The sequence below is a fragment of the Fringilla coelebs genome, assembly GCF_963513975.1.
Source record: "Fringilla coelebs genome assembly, chromosome: 1".
NCBI lineage: Eukaryota > Metazoa > Chordata > Aves > Passeriformes > Fringillidae > Fringilla > Fringilla coelebs.
Window position 1 is genome coordinate 82,157,816 of NC_140028.1, and position 17,606 is coordinate 82,175,421.

General features: G+C 37.7%; 1 protein-coding gene across 1 annotated transcript in view; it reads left to right on the top strand.

The window, feature by feature from the left end:
• LOC311154228 (cadherin-6) overlaps positions 1-17,606 on the top strand; it is a gene marked incomplete at its 5' end in the record, with an annotated part of 44,723 nt that overhangs the window by 10,170 nt on the left and 16,947 nt on the right. Inside the window, 4 exons of the mRNA XM_084206507.1 lie at positions 11,172-11,466; positions 12,864-12,983; positions 14,921-15,088; positions 16,609-16,796. Coding sequence (XP_084062633.1) covers positions 11,172-11,466; positions 12,864-12,983; positions 14,921-15,088; positions 16,609-16,796 — 771 coding nt within the window. The remainder of the gene's footprint in view (positions 1-11,171; positions 11,467-12,863; positions 12,984-14,920; positions 15,089-16,608; positions 16,797-17,606) is intronic.

The following is a 17,606-nucleotide window of genomic DNA, read 5'->3' on the forward strand; positions in this document are numbered from 1 at the left end:
TATGAACTCTTTGTATTTCCATTGAATGTCATTACAAGTCAGGCACTTAATTTTCTTTAACCTCTCATATGAGAGCACACATTTTTAACATACCTCAAAATGCTACTTTAGCTAATATAGTCGACCTTGGAATTCAGAAACTCCCCTACCTACCCATCCAATCCTTTGGTGACAATAGCCTTCAGCTGGGGGATAATAACAAAAACCTGAGAACAACTAGATTTTCTACCATTGCAGCTGCATTGAGGAGAGGCCGTCTGCCCCACCCTCTAAATACAGTAAGCTGTGGCAAAGCCACAATATTGCTATTCTTGATTCCAGTGAAATGATAGCCAGGCTTTCCATAAACACAGAACAAATTATACCCAAGTTTCTCAAATCATGTTACAATCATTACATACAGAACTTTTTAGTCAGTTAATGCCAATGTCTCAAGTAAAGCAAATCCTCATATATACCAGGTCCTTTTGCTACCCCACATTTTGAAAACACTGGCAAGAAGAAATAATTCTTTCTTTGACAAAGAAATCCAGATGTTTAAATAGCTGGACCAAAAGCATAAAACAGGGGTTTTAAACTGCCTTGGCCTGCCTGGAGAGAAGAACAAGATCTTCATGCTTTTGTGAGGGTAATTGCAGAAGTCTGTATAATGCTCTATTGTTACCATCACTGCTGTTTAGCTGAAGAGAACTCTTTGATCTTTCAAAGGCGTAATGAAACCCAACTGCTCTAAGTAGAACTGGGAAAATTCAGTATATAACCATGATTTTTTTTTTAAAGTAAGAGGTCAGTTATTACTCAGAGTCAGAATTGTTTTGAGTTCCTTAGAGTCTGAAAGGAAGACTGCTTCTTTATAGTGTTATACAGTAGTTCAAAGAAAAGCAAGAAGTTTGATAATAGGACATGAAACTCAAGAGCCCATATGTATAGAGATAAGGCTTGACACCATGGTGTCTTGTTCCTTACAAATTAGGGACCTATTTGTCTTTATAAGGGCAAACTTTGTAAATTCCTTCTATAATTTGACTTAGAGATAATAGGAAGAGGAGCAAATAAAGTGCATTACCACAGAAGTGCTCAGCAGCACTCAGCTCAAGAGAACATGAAGTTCCTTTACCTAGTTTGCAGCTTTGCCAGATATTCATTAAGATCTGATAATCAGTTGCCCCTAGAGACAAGGGCTGTCAGAATAAGGTACCTTGCTAGTTTGGTGTCCTGCAGTGCAGGACAAAAGCTCTTGTGCCACTGTCCCTGTTTAATCACAGAGAAGAGCAGAGGCAGCTGGGGAACCCAAGAGGGAGAAGCCTTGAGAGGTCCCAGGCAATGTTAAAAGGATTGACGTATTCCCGCTGATTTTTTGCGAAGCTGATTAGCTGTGGCTGCATGTTTGCACTTCAGGTTAGAAAACCCATTTGTGATTTTGAAGGGTGTGCAATAAAGGTGTGAGTCACCAGAGTATGGATGTTCATTCTTAGCTCCATACATTTAAAACAGAACAACAATTACACTTTGGGCAGCCTATTCCTCAAACCAAGGATCTCAACATCAGCCAAACTGCAGTCCCCATCTGTCTCAGGCCATGTGTTCTCCCATGTGGCCCTCACAGAAAGAGACTTCCAGCCTGCCTGGACCTTCCAGCCTGCCTGAAGGGTGTGAGCCTGAGTTTCCAAAGTGAGAGAACACCTTACATCTTGTCTCTGATGTAATGACAAATTCTTATTCCACTGCCCTTTATATCTCTTATTATTTTTATTTTTTTCACACCAGCACCCTCTATTCTTATTATAGTGACTTTTCTGTGTATTTATTTTGTATTTATTTTGAAATCAAATGCCACCATCTTTTATACTCAGTCTGCCTTTTGAGTACCTGGTTGCTTCTGAATCTTGAAATATGCTTAGTGCTTTTTGATCTGCTAGTTTTCTGAATTTGTTCATCTCTATGAAACTGGTTTTAGCCTCTCTTGGTGTCATTCATTTGCAGGGAACAAATTGTCACTGCTACTTTTGCGAATGAATGAGAAAGTTCACTGACATTTTGATACTCTCAAGCAGCAGAAAGACAGCATCACCGTGATTTTTTTTTAAATTCTCCTGCAATTCTTAATATCAGCGCAGTATGTTTTGCAGATGATGGTGCTGTTGCAGAATGCTTGTAGCTTTTTTTCACTGTTTGCAGTGGGTGCAATTTTAGTTTTTTTGTTGTTCTTGAATCTCATAGCTACTTTTTTCTTTGTTTTCTTTTAAAAAGCCAGTACTTAAGTTAAAGGTTACCCTTAGAGGATATTATTGTGTTACCCTTTGCATGTTCTGCACCGAGGTTGTTATCTTAATAAAGCATTTGACTTTTTTTTAATAGTTCAAGTATTGAATTCCTATGTCCTTTAACATTTTTATTATTATTTCAATATCAATTTTTCTGCTAATTTGCCTGTTTGAATGCAGCCAGTGTTGCTATTCTTTTTATAAACAAGGTATCTTGCAGATATGTTCTCTCTACAAAAACACAGCCTGCTGTGTATTATTATACAAAGGGGATTCCACAGCTGAATGAGACAGGTTTGGAGGTTTTCTTGGGTTTGCCATACTAACTCTTATGGATCAAAAATGTAAGCACAATAAAACAGACATAGTATATTTTTCAATAACTCAAAAAAACCCAACACACTAAAATGCAGGAACCTCCTATAACCTCAGTAATTCTTCAGTGCTCTATTTCATTAATTTTTTATAGATTTTATGTTTTCAATCAGGATTTGGACTACTCTATGATCCTGTTAAATCCCTTCCAACTCAACATATTCAGTGATTTGATTATTCTTGATTTCATTTTACCCTTTATTTTGAGACTATACTACAGTATAAAAAGAGAGCTATTAAAAATGGAAGGAATAGAAACAGGAAAAAATGCAATGTTCATGAAATAGGAGTTATTAAGGAAAAAAAATCTAATAGACAATGTATGATCATAAAATGGAAGGAGAAGGAACAGAAAAAGGAGGAAAAGCTGAGTGTTTTAGTCTAGAAGAACTAGTTTGATATAGCAATGAAAATAGCAAATCTTTGTACTCATTTCTAATGCAGGTAGGAAAATATTAACATTCCAAAATCTGTGTCCATTTGTACAGGAGAAAGGCCAATCGAAATGCGGCAATTACAGAAAACCAGCTAGGAACATCAGCCCTCCATATCTGGCCTTTTCTTCACTGGCTCTTTTTGGAATCCACTTGACTTGAAAACAAAATCCTGAGGTTATAAACAGGTTTTCAGCTGAGGACTCAGAAGTGTCTATTTTGCAAGCAAAAGCTGTATATAGGCTGGGAGTACAGAAAAAACCCAAACAAAATAACAAAAAAAACCAAAGCAAAACAAAAAACAAAAAAAAACCCAAAAGCATCTGTAAATGGAGGATGAGGAAGAATGTAAGTATGTGGGAGGAGGCTCTTAAAAACAGAAACACAATGCTGGCACAAGAACATCTAGTTTGGGAAACAAGATCTTTTCTACTCTCAAGAGTAGCTATTTCTTTGAACAGGAACAGTGAACCTGTTGCAGCTTTTTCTTTGCTGGATAGGGTGAGAGCCAAACCAGATAAAACTACATTAATAAATTCAAACACTCAGGAATCAGTCACACTGAACCATACTTAGATTTACTGTATTAAATATGGTATAGGAATGGTGCTTACCATACCAAACCAATCACTTACTATAGTTAACCCATTCAGTTCCTCCATAAACTGTGACATAAGGGCAAGAAAGTGATTAAAAATGAACTGCTGATGGCTTAGGACAGCAAATCTCAGGTTAGTAAGGAGATACAAAAGAGTATGAATCTACTTTAAGTACCTATGGTAGCAGTGTAAACGCAGCCCCTGCGTGCAAGCGTTGCTCCTGGCAGCTGTGCATGAGGCATCATGGTGCTGTGATCTGATAGCACAGGTCTATTTGCCTTTCTTTTTAATCTTGTCTTTTTTTTTATTGTTTTATTTCCTTTGAAAATGGTAGTGTTTGAACCTTACTTCAAAGTCTGTCTCTTGATTTTTTGATGCTATAGAATATAAATCTTATTATAATCTTCAAATTGCTTTATATAAGAACAGAAAGGAACTATCTCTTCTAGTTTCTGTAAGCACCAAGAAGATTTGGAATCACTGTAGCAACTTTCTCCCATTGTCTTCAAAATTATTTTTAAGCATCTAGCTGTCTAATAATCAGATTCAGCAGTCTAGCCTCTATCTCTGCCCATTGGCCTCCTCTAAATAGCTCTATAGTCCACTAACTTACTGGAGTTAAATTTTGCAGAGGAATAAAGGTGTCAAAATCATTAACCTCATGTACAGTTTGAAGAACAGTAGCTACATCAGGCAAACAAACCTGCTTTTAGCCTTGGCTGGCTGGTCACATGTCTTTTCCATAGATACACAAATAAACCACCATCCACTGTGGCCCATGGTGGTTCTTCTCCAGAAAGTGTGTAAGGAACATGAGAAGTAGCACCATTTTGCTGTTTCTAGAGGATTTAAGGACGAGGATCAGAGCAGTGATGTGAGTGACATGAGGGAAACAAGAGGCTTTGGCTTAGGGCTGAGCTAGGTAGGTTATGTGGTATATGGAAGGATCCAGAGCTTGGGCATCATTGAGGCCAAAAAAACATGGCACACACATCCATAGGAAATCTGGCATTTCTGGTGATGCTGGATCTCCTCATGGACCTTCTGGAATATGCTCTGGAAAAAAGCATCTTTTATGTCTTGAAATAAATTATTTGTGTAGGTGTTTGCCCTGATCATACTCCATTTTGTGTATATGGAGGTACATGGAACCCGTATGTAGTGTTTTGGAGTTATTTTCTGTGAGTTAGAAAGAAAGGTGTACTTAAACTTCACCAAAATACATATAAATACTTATTACCTAATGTGCAGAGCCAGTGACATTTTCCTTTTAACACAGAGTCACCAAGTAGAGTGAAAATTTTGGTGCTGATTATTTGATGATACTAAAGGAGTTGGTTATTATAGTGATTGAGGGGTTGTGTTGGTGCTGCAGGGGTAAAGAGCACCAGGAGAGCAAAGGAAGAGTGCAAGGTTGTTATTGCTTTAACTATTACAGCGCTAGCAATCTCTTCTTGCATGCCTTGTTTTTTCTAAATGCTTCAGTATTGCTCTATGTAACCTCAAGCAATACATTTAGTTGAATTTGTTTGTTTCTGGACTGTATTTTGGTGTTTGGATGTAGTAAATTTGGAGTGAAATCATGTGCTATGAATATTCCCAGGAGTAAAACCATGATTCCCTTCATTAGCTACCTACCAACTGCTTGCTTACTATTTTAATAGTTGGTCTCTACTTCATTAATGTGTTAGGAGACAAAAATGGGACCACACCAACCCCAGAATATCAAGTCACTCTTAAAAACACAAACAAATAATGAGACACAACAGGCAGCTTATTTGTGCATAATTGTAGGTTGATGGTTCAGTATATGCATCCCAAGGTCAATTGACTTTGATCTTTGCAGAGATTCAGTAACTGCACTGAAATTCAGCAACAAGCATGTAATATTCACAAATGGGAAAGAACTTGGTCTGTAGGGTGAATAGAAAACCACTTTACCAGCTGAATTGCCAGGTATCCTAACCAGCAATATGACATTAGTGGGAGCTAAACTGCAATTTACAGCTGCCTTTCATAACCTAAAGCCACTTCACAAATGAGATTAACTATGCTGTTTAAATCAGTGTTACAGAATGAGGTAGAGGAGGGGTGTTATTTAACTCTGGAGAATAGTCACGGCCTGCAATTTCAATTTTTTGGAATTTAATTACCACAGCTGTAAAAGTACATTTTCAGTACAACCTTGTTACAAATATCTGTGGTAGAAAGCCGCTTCTCTCTGGTGTATTCCATTTAAACGCACAAAATAAGTTAGCGGTTAGTCTTAACCAATTAAAACATATGGGATCTCACTTCAGTTATTCAGTTTTGGTCCTGATGTTTCACAAAGTTTCATATCAAGGTGAATTTAGCATGTTCAGAAAAGGGCCCCGGGTTCACTGTCCAGGCCTGACTGTCCCTGTCCCCCTGCCCAGAGTCCAGGACCCCAGGTCAGCCACACGGTCCTGCCCCAGAAACATCACAGCAGGGCAGGTCTCCAGCTCCCGACAGCCCTGCCCAGCCATCTCCTCCCCCAGGAGCCTCCCAGTGCCCAGCACCAGGGCTCTTCTGGTTGCCTGTGGCTGCCCTGCTCCTGCCTGGCTGCCAGCCTGCCATTGTCCTCCTGGGGAGATGCCATTCCCTGCCAGCCCTGCCATTGTCCTCCTGGGGAGATGCCATTCCCTGCCAGCCCTGCCATTGTCCTCCTGGGGAGATGCCATTCCCTGCCAGCCCTGCCATTGTCCTCCTGGGGAGATGCCATTCCCTGCCAGCCCTGCCACTGTGCTCCTGGGCAGATGCTATTCCCTGCATCACAGCAGTTTATAGTCTGACTGTAAAAGCACTTGGAAGATGCCCTTAAATTCTTCCCATATGCTTTGCTGAAGGAATTCCTGAGTGTGTAGAATAGATCCAACTTAATTCTTAAAATCCCAGTAAAATTTTGCTGGATTATTACTTTAAAATGAAGCAATGCTCTCTGTTGATATGATGTGAGATGAACACAAATGATGTCAGTCTCTTCAGTCCAGAAATAAATAAAAATAAAATGCTTGTGTAAAAATACTTTGAGCAGAGATTTCCCTTTTCTTTGATGTCGTGCTGAAGACAGTCCATTGCTACTAGCCTTGGAGATTTTGGAGGGCTCTGCCAGAGATACTGTGGAGAACAAGGCTACTTAGATTGTGGCTAATTTTAAGGGAAAAAAAAACCAGAAAACAAACAGCTCTCACTTTAAAATAATTATCTATATGACAACAAGCAGAATGCTCCAGTCCTGAGTGCACTTTAAACACCTCTTCCTTCAGGAGGAATGCATTTACCTTCCCCATGTCCAGGTAAATGTATTTGAATGATTTGGGCTAGGACATTTGTGAGGAACAGAAGAAAGATCGAGGCTGGAGAGTTTTTATCTGACTGTAAGTCTTTAAAAGCAAACCAGATGGTTCACTTTACAGTGGTATTAAAGTAAAATGAGTAAAAGTATGCCTAGGGCATAGTAAAATCTTTAATTTGTCATTCATCCTCAGCCTTAGCCAGTGATTGATGGACAATGTCAGAAGAGTGACCAGATTAGATTCTGAGTGAATCAATTTATTATAATATTAATACAGTGCAATTGCTGATACATTTACTTTTTATTGCATAGACTTAGCTCTTCACCATTTTGCTTACCTTTGGGGTATTGCTCAGTTCAGCCACCAACTGAAATGAAGACCAGTGAGTAACACTGAGTTCCAACAGAAGTAAAAAATCTGTCCTAAAGTGGAGTATTTAAAAGATTGGCTGCACTAACTTTGTCTTGAGGAATGGTGCAGCCCAGATTACATGAGGATTGTGTCCCAAACATTTGGTTTTATCCCATGGCTAACTGTCATGGCCCTTTTATTTGGCTAACTTTATGCAGAGGATAATGGACACCTTTTTGCAATACAAATGAGTAAAGAGACTGAAGCTATAATATCATGTATTGTCTAGTGACAGTCCTGCTAAAAGCATCTGCAGTATAATTTATGCACATACTTCATTACAGCAAACTTTTTTCACAATGAGATATCCGGGTAGTGAAAAATAACTTCAACTTATAAAGAAAATGGGGTTGTTATTACCATTCATTTCATCCTCATAACCTCACAATGGTGCTAAGTTTTATATACAAAACCCATCAACAGTATTTTTAAGTATATCTCACCTCCAGGCCTTTCTTCAGGACTCAATTTGCACCATTTTTTTGTTGTTGCTGGTGTTATTTGCAAATTTATTTTTTTAACCTGGTAGTAGTAGCAATGTCTCTCTTCATATAGGTCACGCAAACAAAATGTTGCTTCCAAGATAAACTGACACTTAAAAAATTAAAAAAGAATATTGTCTTTGCCTGGGTAGATCTTTTCTACCAAACAAACAGTCAAGGACAGATAAAGTAATCTAACATAATAAATATTTATATATTAAATATAACTTTATATATTTATAGATAGATATATATATAAAAAGATATATATATTAAATATATATATATATCTTTATACATATATATGTATATATTTTCCTCACAAGGGAAATTTTTCATCTGTGAGAAACTTTTCTTGAGATCTGCTTTTTATTTTTTTAATATATATAGCTTTTTTCTTTTTCTGAATAGAAGGGAACAAAATCCAAACTATTTTGATAATATAGTTATTGTCCCAGCAATTAAGCAGGTGGTGTGATACAGGTCTATCCCGTAAAAAACCTTATGGCAAGACCTATCCTCCCTTACTGAAGTCAAATAGATTTCAGTCATACTTTCAGAGACCCTTTGTGAACCAGGTTGATGAGGCCACACATGATGATATGCTGTGCATTCATTGTTGGTTTGAAGAGCGAGTATTCAGCCAGCCTCAGCTCTCTGGAATACACATGTAGGACATGATCTCCCACAGGTCAGACTCTCGCAGTAAATAATCCACATACAGCCTGGCTAGCTGAGCACTTAGTTTGCTCTGCCATGTCTTAGGAAAGTTGTAAAACTAAATATATTGGAAAGGATTTTATCCAAGGGAGAATCTTTTTTTAAAGGTAGTGATTTAGATGGCGGTCTAAAGATTGAGCCATGGATGAGGATCACCTCATTCTCGCTGTTGATGACACCGAGATACACTTTGTCTTGGTATCCAGAGTCACCATGGGTCTTAGGCAAGTGGGTTAATTTTGGAGGAGAAGTGAAAATTTAATAAACAATTGATAGGAAAAAAATCATACAAGTTTCCATTTTTAGTTCTTTAAGTAGTCTAGGCTAGTTAAAGAATATTATGGAAAACTATTCCCAGTGGTTCCCACACCTTTTCTATCTTGACCTTTTTTTGCTACTTTGTTCGTTGAAACCAAGTTTAATTAAAATGATGATAAAAATGAGCTTGGGAGTTCAGCCTTTACCAAGTCTCGAAACAGCACTATTCCATGACTCATACAAATTAATGATAGTCTGTTACTGAGGGCTGTTTTTGTCCCATTCTGATACAGACAAAGTTAAACAGGCTTTCAAGGCAAACAGAAGTTGAATTTTTGATGTGAAACAATCATAAAAATACACAATCATAAAATTATTTTCATGCCTTTTCTGTTGCAGGTTGCCTTTGAGGAAAGTTCTATTCAAATAACTAATTGAAATTACTTCCTGCAGTAGACTTCTAGTCTGGCTTGCTAACAAGCTGGTCTGATAGATGTTTTTTAGAGTCTGAACTTATGTCTAGTAAATAATATAATTCCTCTAGGCCCCCTGGCCAAGGAAATTGGCCAACTGAATGGGACTCAGGAGACCTCAATTCTATTCCAAATTTCAAGACTAGCCTTCTGGGAAACTTTGTTATCCAAAAACAGAGCAAATGGTATTGACTGGTTTTGTGAAGGGATGTGAAAACTGTTTAGGAAAAATTCTGCACAGAACCTACTTATTGCTATTATTATCAAGAGAAAGGGCTCCGTGCAAAATTACACAGCATGCCCATTTTCTCCCTGAAGGAGAAAATTAAGAAGAGTGCTTCAGCATGTGTGCTAATGATTAACCATGCCACAGTTATGATATTTTGTATTATTGGACAGTCTTGGAATGTGTGGTGACAGAGAGTTTTGCCCTTAAAGGCGGACTTTTTGCACGGAAGATGCTTTCTCTAGGGATCATTGGCATATGCGCACACAGTGGAGCACTGTGCCACCAAGTGTGTTGTCTGTGGATCTCTGATTTGAGCAGAAACTTGGAGGAAGCCCAAAACATTGACCATATGGTCATGCTGTAGGCTGCCCTTCCAACATGGTAGGGCATAGCCAGGCACAGGTGGAGTCTATGCCAAGATTCTTTAAATCTACAAATTTTACTGTCCTCTGCATGCTATCCAGCAATGCTAAGTGCTTTGCAAAACACTCAACCAGGGTGTTTTTTTCCTAACTCTTATTCAGGAAAAGACAATCAAAGAAATGGTTGAGAAAATCCAGCTCTCCTGACTCATAAACAGGTTTTGTGTATGAAAGAAACAATTTCCAGGAATCTGCTACCTAATAGATTTTTCCCCATTGTCTTCATTGCCTGTGCTTACACATTGGAAGTCATTTTAATGTTTCATTTTTTTAAATTTTTGTTTTCACTAATGTAACAATAAAATAAATTGTAGCTGAGTAGCCTGGATTTTAAAGCCAGGGGAATAAATAAGGCTTTTTTCAGGAATACCCATAAGGGTATGATTTAATCAGTTGCGCCTTTTGAGTCACTCAACAGAATTCCAAGAGATGTGGAAATCATCTGGGGAAATAAAAGGTGATGGTTCAGGCAGCACATGCTTTGTATGCTAATTACCATCATTCTTTTCTTTCCCTTTCCCCCACCATGTTTCAGCTTCACCTATGCCCCTTTGGGTAAGGCAACTGATCTCTTCACTTCCAGTGCTGTAATGGTCTGTTACACCTGCCTGGCTCTGGCCTTAGTTTGCCAGATCTGTGAATGCATGTATTTATCTGCTGTTTGTGTATGTATTTGGTAGGTTATTTTATTGTGCATTATATTATATACTACATAATGTCCATGGGGCATAAGAGCCAAGCACCCAGAATTTAAACTTAAGAAGTGACTTGACTGGCCACTTTTTAATTCTTTGCTTACTGCAATTCCCAAACACACTGTTTTTTCACTGTAGGATATCATTGCCCTATATATTTCTAGGATTCTACCTAAGTCACTAGAATTTGGATTTGATTGATGTATATTTAGCTTGGGAAAGTGGTCTGCAGCTTCAGTTTATGGTTATCCTCAGGCAACTTCTTATAATATTGCCGACCATTTCAATTCTGACATCAAGACACAACTCAATCTATTCACTGTTTCTACTGTAGTTTCAACTCATTTCCCAAAAGCAGTGTGCAGCCTTCTGGCTGAGTATTACTGATAGGAAAGCATATATCATGATATCGGTTAAAGTATCTAGAATTGTGTCCCAATTATTTATTTATTTTCCTTTCTTTTTTTTTTTTAATTCCCATTTCACCACCAGCTGCATTCAGACCAGGATAAAGGAGATGGATCACTTAAATACATCCTTTCTGGAGATGGAGCAGGAGACCTCTTCATTATCAATGAAAACACTGGTGACATCCAGGCCACAAAGAGACTAGACAGGGAAGAAAAGCCTGTATACATACTCCGTGCCCAGGCTATAAACAGAAGGACTGGAAGACCAGTGGAACCAGAATCTGAGTTCATCATTAAGATCCATGATATAAATGACAATGAGCCAATGTTCACAAAGGACGTTTACAATGCCAGCATTCCCGAAATGTCAGATGTTGGTAGGTGCTAACTAATAACTGGTTTCAGTGTCTGGTCTGGCTTCTTTCCGTGGAGTTATTGAAGGGCCCAGACTTTACAGGTGTTGAATAGAGACATCTGCTGTTTGAGTCTGGACTAAAAGCACCTGAGATATTAAAAAAAAAAATTCAAATCCAAGAAAATAGTGGTAACAGTTTCCTGGAATCAGAGGTGTCAGCTGGGTGAAACATGCTCCCTCTGTTGCACCACAAAAAAATGCGAGTTAATACCATCTGGTTTAATGTCAGTGAAATTGAGTTGAGCTCTGTTACATGATACCTGGGTTTGATACATGTTAGTCATATGGTATTTCATGGTCATCTGTGTCATACCACTCCTAGATCTGTTCAGCAGCCCTTATTTAGTTCAGGAAGGCAAACAAAATGGAAAAGGGATTGTACACATTTCCGTCACCCATTCGTTCTGAGATATGCCATTAACTTCCTGTGACCTTTGTTGTTCTTTCCATGCAAAAGAAAAGAGCTCCAAAGTGCCTTGAAGTCCACTGCAATCTTTCTATTGATTTAAAATATATTGAGCTGTAAAAATCAACCAAGACAAGAAAAAAAAAAAAAAAAAAGCTTTGGAAAATTATTTTAAGATGAGATCTTTTCCTGAGAAGTTGACAGGTTTTGATTCTTTGATTCTTAGGGAGGTCATTTTGATTTCTTTGTCAGAGAGCAGTGGATGGTTGAATTCCAAGAAGCACATTTCTAATTTGAGATAATGTCCAGGGAGAGAAGCATTAATTAATCATGATTAAGAGTGAGATTAAAATAAAGCTCAAGCAATATGAAAATAAAGACTTTGGGGCATATGCTCTCCCCTCATTCATGGGACTTGTCACATGGATGAAAACTTATCTGATGAAGTGAGAACCTAATATTCTCATTTTAATATGTGAACGCTTTATTCACAAATGGTTTTAAATGCCAAAATCTAAGCTAATTTTTTATGTTTCTTAACACCTTGCCTAAGATTCAACACCATTTCTTTCTCTAGAAAACACATGAAGAACCATATTTACATTCTTATGTCAAATACTTTATGGGTACGAGTAGATTTGCAAAAGTATATTCTTGACCCAGATTCAAGTTCTGAATGCTTACAATATCTGCAGTGCAGTGCATTTCTGTTTCCTTCATGACGGAAAAATCCACATACCCAATCAAAAACTGTGTTTGAATGAGTTGAGAATAAGACAGGTATCATTTTGAGTTTATGTCCTTCATGAGCAGAGAAAATTCTACAAAATAAGAATATTTCTAACTTCCTGCCACAAGTCCAACCATGAATTGTTTTTTTTCTCTACATCATAAACTGTCTTGGCCGTGAAAAATACCTATTAATTTTTGTTTTCTTTAATTTTTCATTGAAGGTACCTTTGTTGTGCAAGTCACTGCAACTGATGCCGATGATCCTACATATGGGAACAGTGCTAAAGTTGTCTACAGCATTCTCCAGGGACAACCATATTTCTCCGTCGAATCTGAGACAGGTCAGGGGACCTTATCTGTCATTCTGTGACAATGTCTGTAATTCAAAATGACACGCTAAGCCGAGCTAGGATATATTACTAAAAAAACTTCGAAGAGATTACATCTTACTCATTGCAAAATCTGACAAATTTAATAGAGCGATACATCTGTAAACATGACACCTACATTATTTTAATCTTACCAGCAAAGTCTAATAAATGCAATTAGTACTAGTTGTGAACCAGTTTTCAATCATTTTTAACAAGCAGTGGGTACAGAAACTGCAGTGGATGCTTAAATTAAACCAAATAGGTTGGCTTTTAGATGAAAGAAAGAAACAGGTGGGTGTGGAAAAAAGTGCTTAATCCTCATAGATCTTCATAATAGCTAAATTAAGACGGAGGGTTTGTTCAGGTGAGTTTTCTTTCTTCGTCTGCTTCTTCAAAACTTGTTTAAAGTAATTATAATTTCTTGCATCTGCAACATATCACTTTAATGCTAATTTTATGAAAGAAATCTTAATTAAGAGTAATGATAGAAGAGGTAAAATTGACTGTTGCGCTAAAGTAGAAGATCACAAATAGAATCCCAAAGTTCTGAGTTCTGTTTTTGGAAGATGTTTAAATTACACACAGTGACTGGAATTTTTAATGGTCTGACTAACAGACAGCTTTGGAACCTGTGCATATATATTCTGTCTGACTGAATCTGGTGTACCTGACTACATAGATAGTCTCTGACTTAGTTTTCCAAGAAGAAACAAACCATCTCAAGAAACTCCTTCAGTGGAAACATCCACTGTGTTACGTTGCTGCATGCTAGGGAAATCGGTTGTCCTCAGCATCCTTACAGGAAAGAAATAGATTATCCCAGACAATTCATCAGGTTTAGGATTGTTTCTTAGATAAATCTTAGAGACTCAGGCAGGAAAAGGAAGGAGAGACTATATGGCTCAAAGTGAAACCTGAGTTGAAACGGTGTACACAATTCTGAGAAGAGGGAAAGCCGAGATCAAAGGGAGCTTCCCTTCAAGAATAAGGTATTAGATAACAGAAGCCAGGATTTTTGCACTGATGCACTCTTTCTGACATGGACAGTACAGTATGTACTCTTCTGGAGTTATAATAAGGATAAAGTAGCTGGGAGTTCCCCAGTAATAAGCTTCTTTCAAGAGGTTTGTGTGGGGAATGGGAAGCTAAGTAAACCACAGTCTTGATCTTCCTGCCATGGAAATCAATTGCAGAACTCTTAGAGTGAAACATGTCTCTTTCAAAGCCACTGTGAATTTTTTCATGGATTTCAGTACTTGAATTTCACCCCTTTTGCCTACAAAGGAGTCAGTTCTTACCTTGAGAGACCCACTGAGAATGCAAACACTTTGCTTCATGGTAAATCTGAATTACTGAATTTCAGTAGTAGTGGGCCTTATAACTGTTATTTGTGACTTTGAAGAAGGAAGTAACTGACAAATCACTTCAATCAATGTATAAATAGAAGTATATATACTCAGGCATGTTTGAATGCTCATAATTTTCTTAATTAATTTCTTTTCTTCCATTTAATGTTGCTGCACTCTTTAATGGTGTCTTGCTGAAGTTAGCTTTACTCTTTTTTTTACCACATCTGTCAAAATAATGAACAAACATCCTTTTTCCAGTTCAGTGAGAGATTTTAGCATGGAACTGAAAGAGGGTAAATAGTTATGTAAAATAACGTGGCTCACAAATAAGTAGAACATTTTTCTGTGGGTACCACTTATACTGTATCTTTCACATAGGCAGGAGCCTGAGATGTGACATGACAAACCTGTAATTCAATGAACCATCTCATACCAGTAAATATTTGTATTGGGCAAAGTTTACTTACTACGCAGAGATTCTTTTTTATTCTTTTAATAAGAATTTCCATCAAAGTCACTACCTGTGAACTCCCCACTCTTTAATTTTCGTGTTTACAGGCATTATTAAAACTGCTTTACTGAACATGGACCGTGAAAACAGGGAGCAATACCAAGTGGTCATCCAGGCTAAAGACATGGGAGGCCAGATGGGCGGATTATCAGGAACCACCACAGTGAACATCACACTGACCGACGTCAACGACAATCCACCTCGCTTCCCCCAGAGTATGGAGTATTTACATTCTGTGTTCTAACACTAAAGTGGACAAAAATGGTTCTTGTTTTGTTTTTTGTTCACCTCAGATATTGTTACTTCTATTGTGAGTTTACTGAGTATTGAACTTCCTTTGGGAAAGCAAAAGAAACATATAACTAAGCAATAGGATCATGCCAAGATTAATTGCAATAACTGGGAAATGAATATTTAATATTTTTACTCCAGTTGCAATTGACAGTCTGAGAGGTGAATTAATGTGCAGAAGCAACTTCTATTTTTCCTACTTTTTAAGTAACTGATCAATGTAATCTGTATTTCTTGTTCACTACTATTTCTTTCAGACTTTGTGATTGATTGAGTTTTAAGGTATCTGTTGTAATCTAATATATTAAAATTTTGAAACAAATTTACTTAAGTATGCAAAAAAATCCCAAGAACAATTCTATAGAAAGGAGTATTTATAACAAGAAAGCATTTGCTACAATGAACTTTCCTATATTCTTTGCATACAGAACCAAAAGCACATACTTAAATATACCAGATGTTTCTGCCTGTTTACTTCCCCTCTCTCAAATAATTCAGTAGATATCTGTGTGATGCTTATGGGAATCAATTGCACAAGTTCTCTTAGAGAGTAATTTCTATTAATGACCATTCATTGCCGTAAGGGATTCAAAGTGATTCAGCTTTCATCCTCTTCTCTTTCCCTCTCTCTCTACTTCCTTCTTTCTCTCTCTATTTTTTTTCCTTTTTCACTTTGTCTAACCCACTGCTCTCTGTATGATGTGTGTGTATTGCAGTGTCAGTGTGTGTCAAAGTCAAGAGCAGCTGTTACAGAAAATAATTGCAGATACTATCAGACAAATCAGTGAGCTTTGGCAGTTAAGTCACTGGGAAAGTTATTGGAAGCAACTTGTCATTTAGGTTCAAAGTCTGTTCTTAGCTGTGGGCAAAGAGTTTCCATTTAAATTAGAGCAACTTAAGAAGAAATATAACACTCTGCACCCAATGAGTTAATTATACATCTCTGGACATAAGTGTCTTCAATGTAAAATGCAAAGATACAGCTTCATAATGTCAACACTCCAAAAGCAGAGGTTTTTTCTGACAAAAATTCAGCGTAGTACATTTTTAATAGGTATTTGAGCTGGATTCAGTTTTAGTGTTACTAAGCTGCACTAGCTTCTGATAATTCTTAATATATGCCCTTTGGCCTCAAGATATTTTTCATACACGCTTCTGATACAGCCAACAGAGACCATGAGAGCACCCAGAAAGGGACATCTGTTGCTAAAGTTACATGTTTATAGCAAAGCAAAATGCCCATCCTCCGCATGAGAAAACAGGTAGAAAAATAAGTAACTTTTACCCACATGAAATTATGGCAGAAGCTGAAGGCTTTTGGCCCAGGAAGACCCAGCAACTTCCTAGCTCACCTGCACACTCCCAGCATGGACAGTGGACTGAGAGATGGTGTCCAAAGCACCTTGAGACTGACTAACCAGATTTCCCTCTCTGTCTGCTGCAGGCACGTACCAGTTCAGAGCTCCCGAGTCGACGCCGCTCGACTCCCCGGTTGGCAGGATAAAAGCTAATGATGCTGACGTGGATGAAAATGCAGAGATTGAGTACAGCATCACTGAGGGGGATGGATATGACATGTTTGGAATTACCACAGACAAGGACACGCAGGAAGGAATTATAACCGTGAAAAAGGTACACGTCTTAACACACTTAATCCCAGCCTCTACATATGCAAAGCTTCTTTTTGCAAGCAATTGGTATCCTTCCTCTTATACCTTCTTTACTGAACCAGTGCACCAACTTTGGAGGACCTGAGAGAGTAAATTACCTAAAGAGTGGGGTGCAATTGAGAAAAAATTCCTCAGCCTGAATATACTCACAGAAAAAGTCAAGTGACTTTTTCTCCACCATCCAACTGTGGTTTTCTCCCTATGATGCTCACAGGTTTTGCTCGCTTAGTAGAAGATACTGTGTTAAGACCACAGAAATAATTAGTGTCACATTGCCTGTTTTTCCCTATAAGAAGATATTGATTCTGCAGCTATAACATATTAAAGTACATAGAAAAATTTATTTTGATTCATATTTTGTAAAAATTTAATATATCTATCAGCATGCTTTTGTTTTAGAAAAAAAAATAATCAGTGCCTTGCAAGATCCCAATGGACATCATCTACTAGGTTGCACATTGGTTGTCAGAAAAGCTTTGAGAAATATTGTTTACAGTGGGTTATCAGGCAAACTTGATAAGGTTACAGATATCATCCTTCATCAATTCAAGTTCAGTCATCACTAGATAGACATTGTGTAGATTTTCCAAACACGCACTTGCTTGTTGATATCAGTACGACGCCTGTCATTACTTGTTTTTTAGGAGATGCCTTCCAGGGTCTGATTATGATATCAGTCTAACTCTGTTTGTATTTCTGTCCGTTGCTGACAGAAGCTGTGAATTTTCTACAATGTAATGGAAAAAACGGGGTGACTACTCTGTCCCCACAT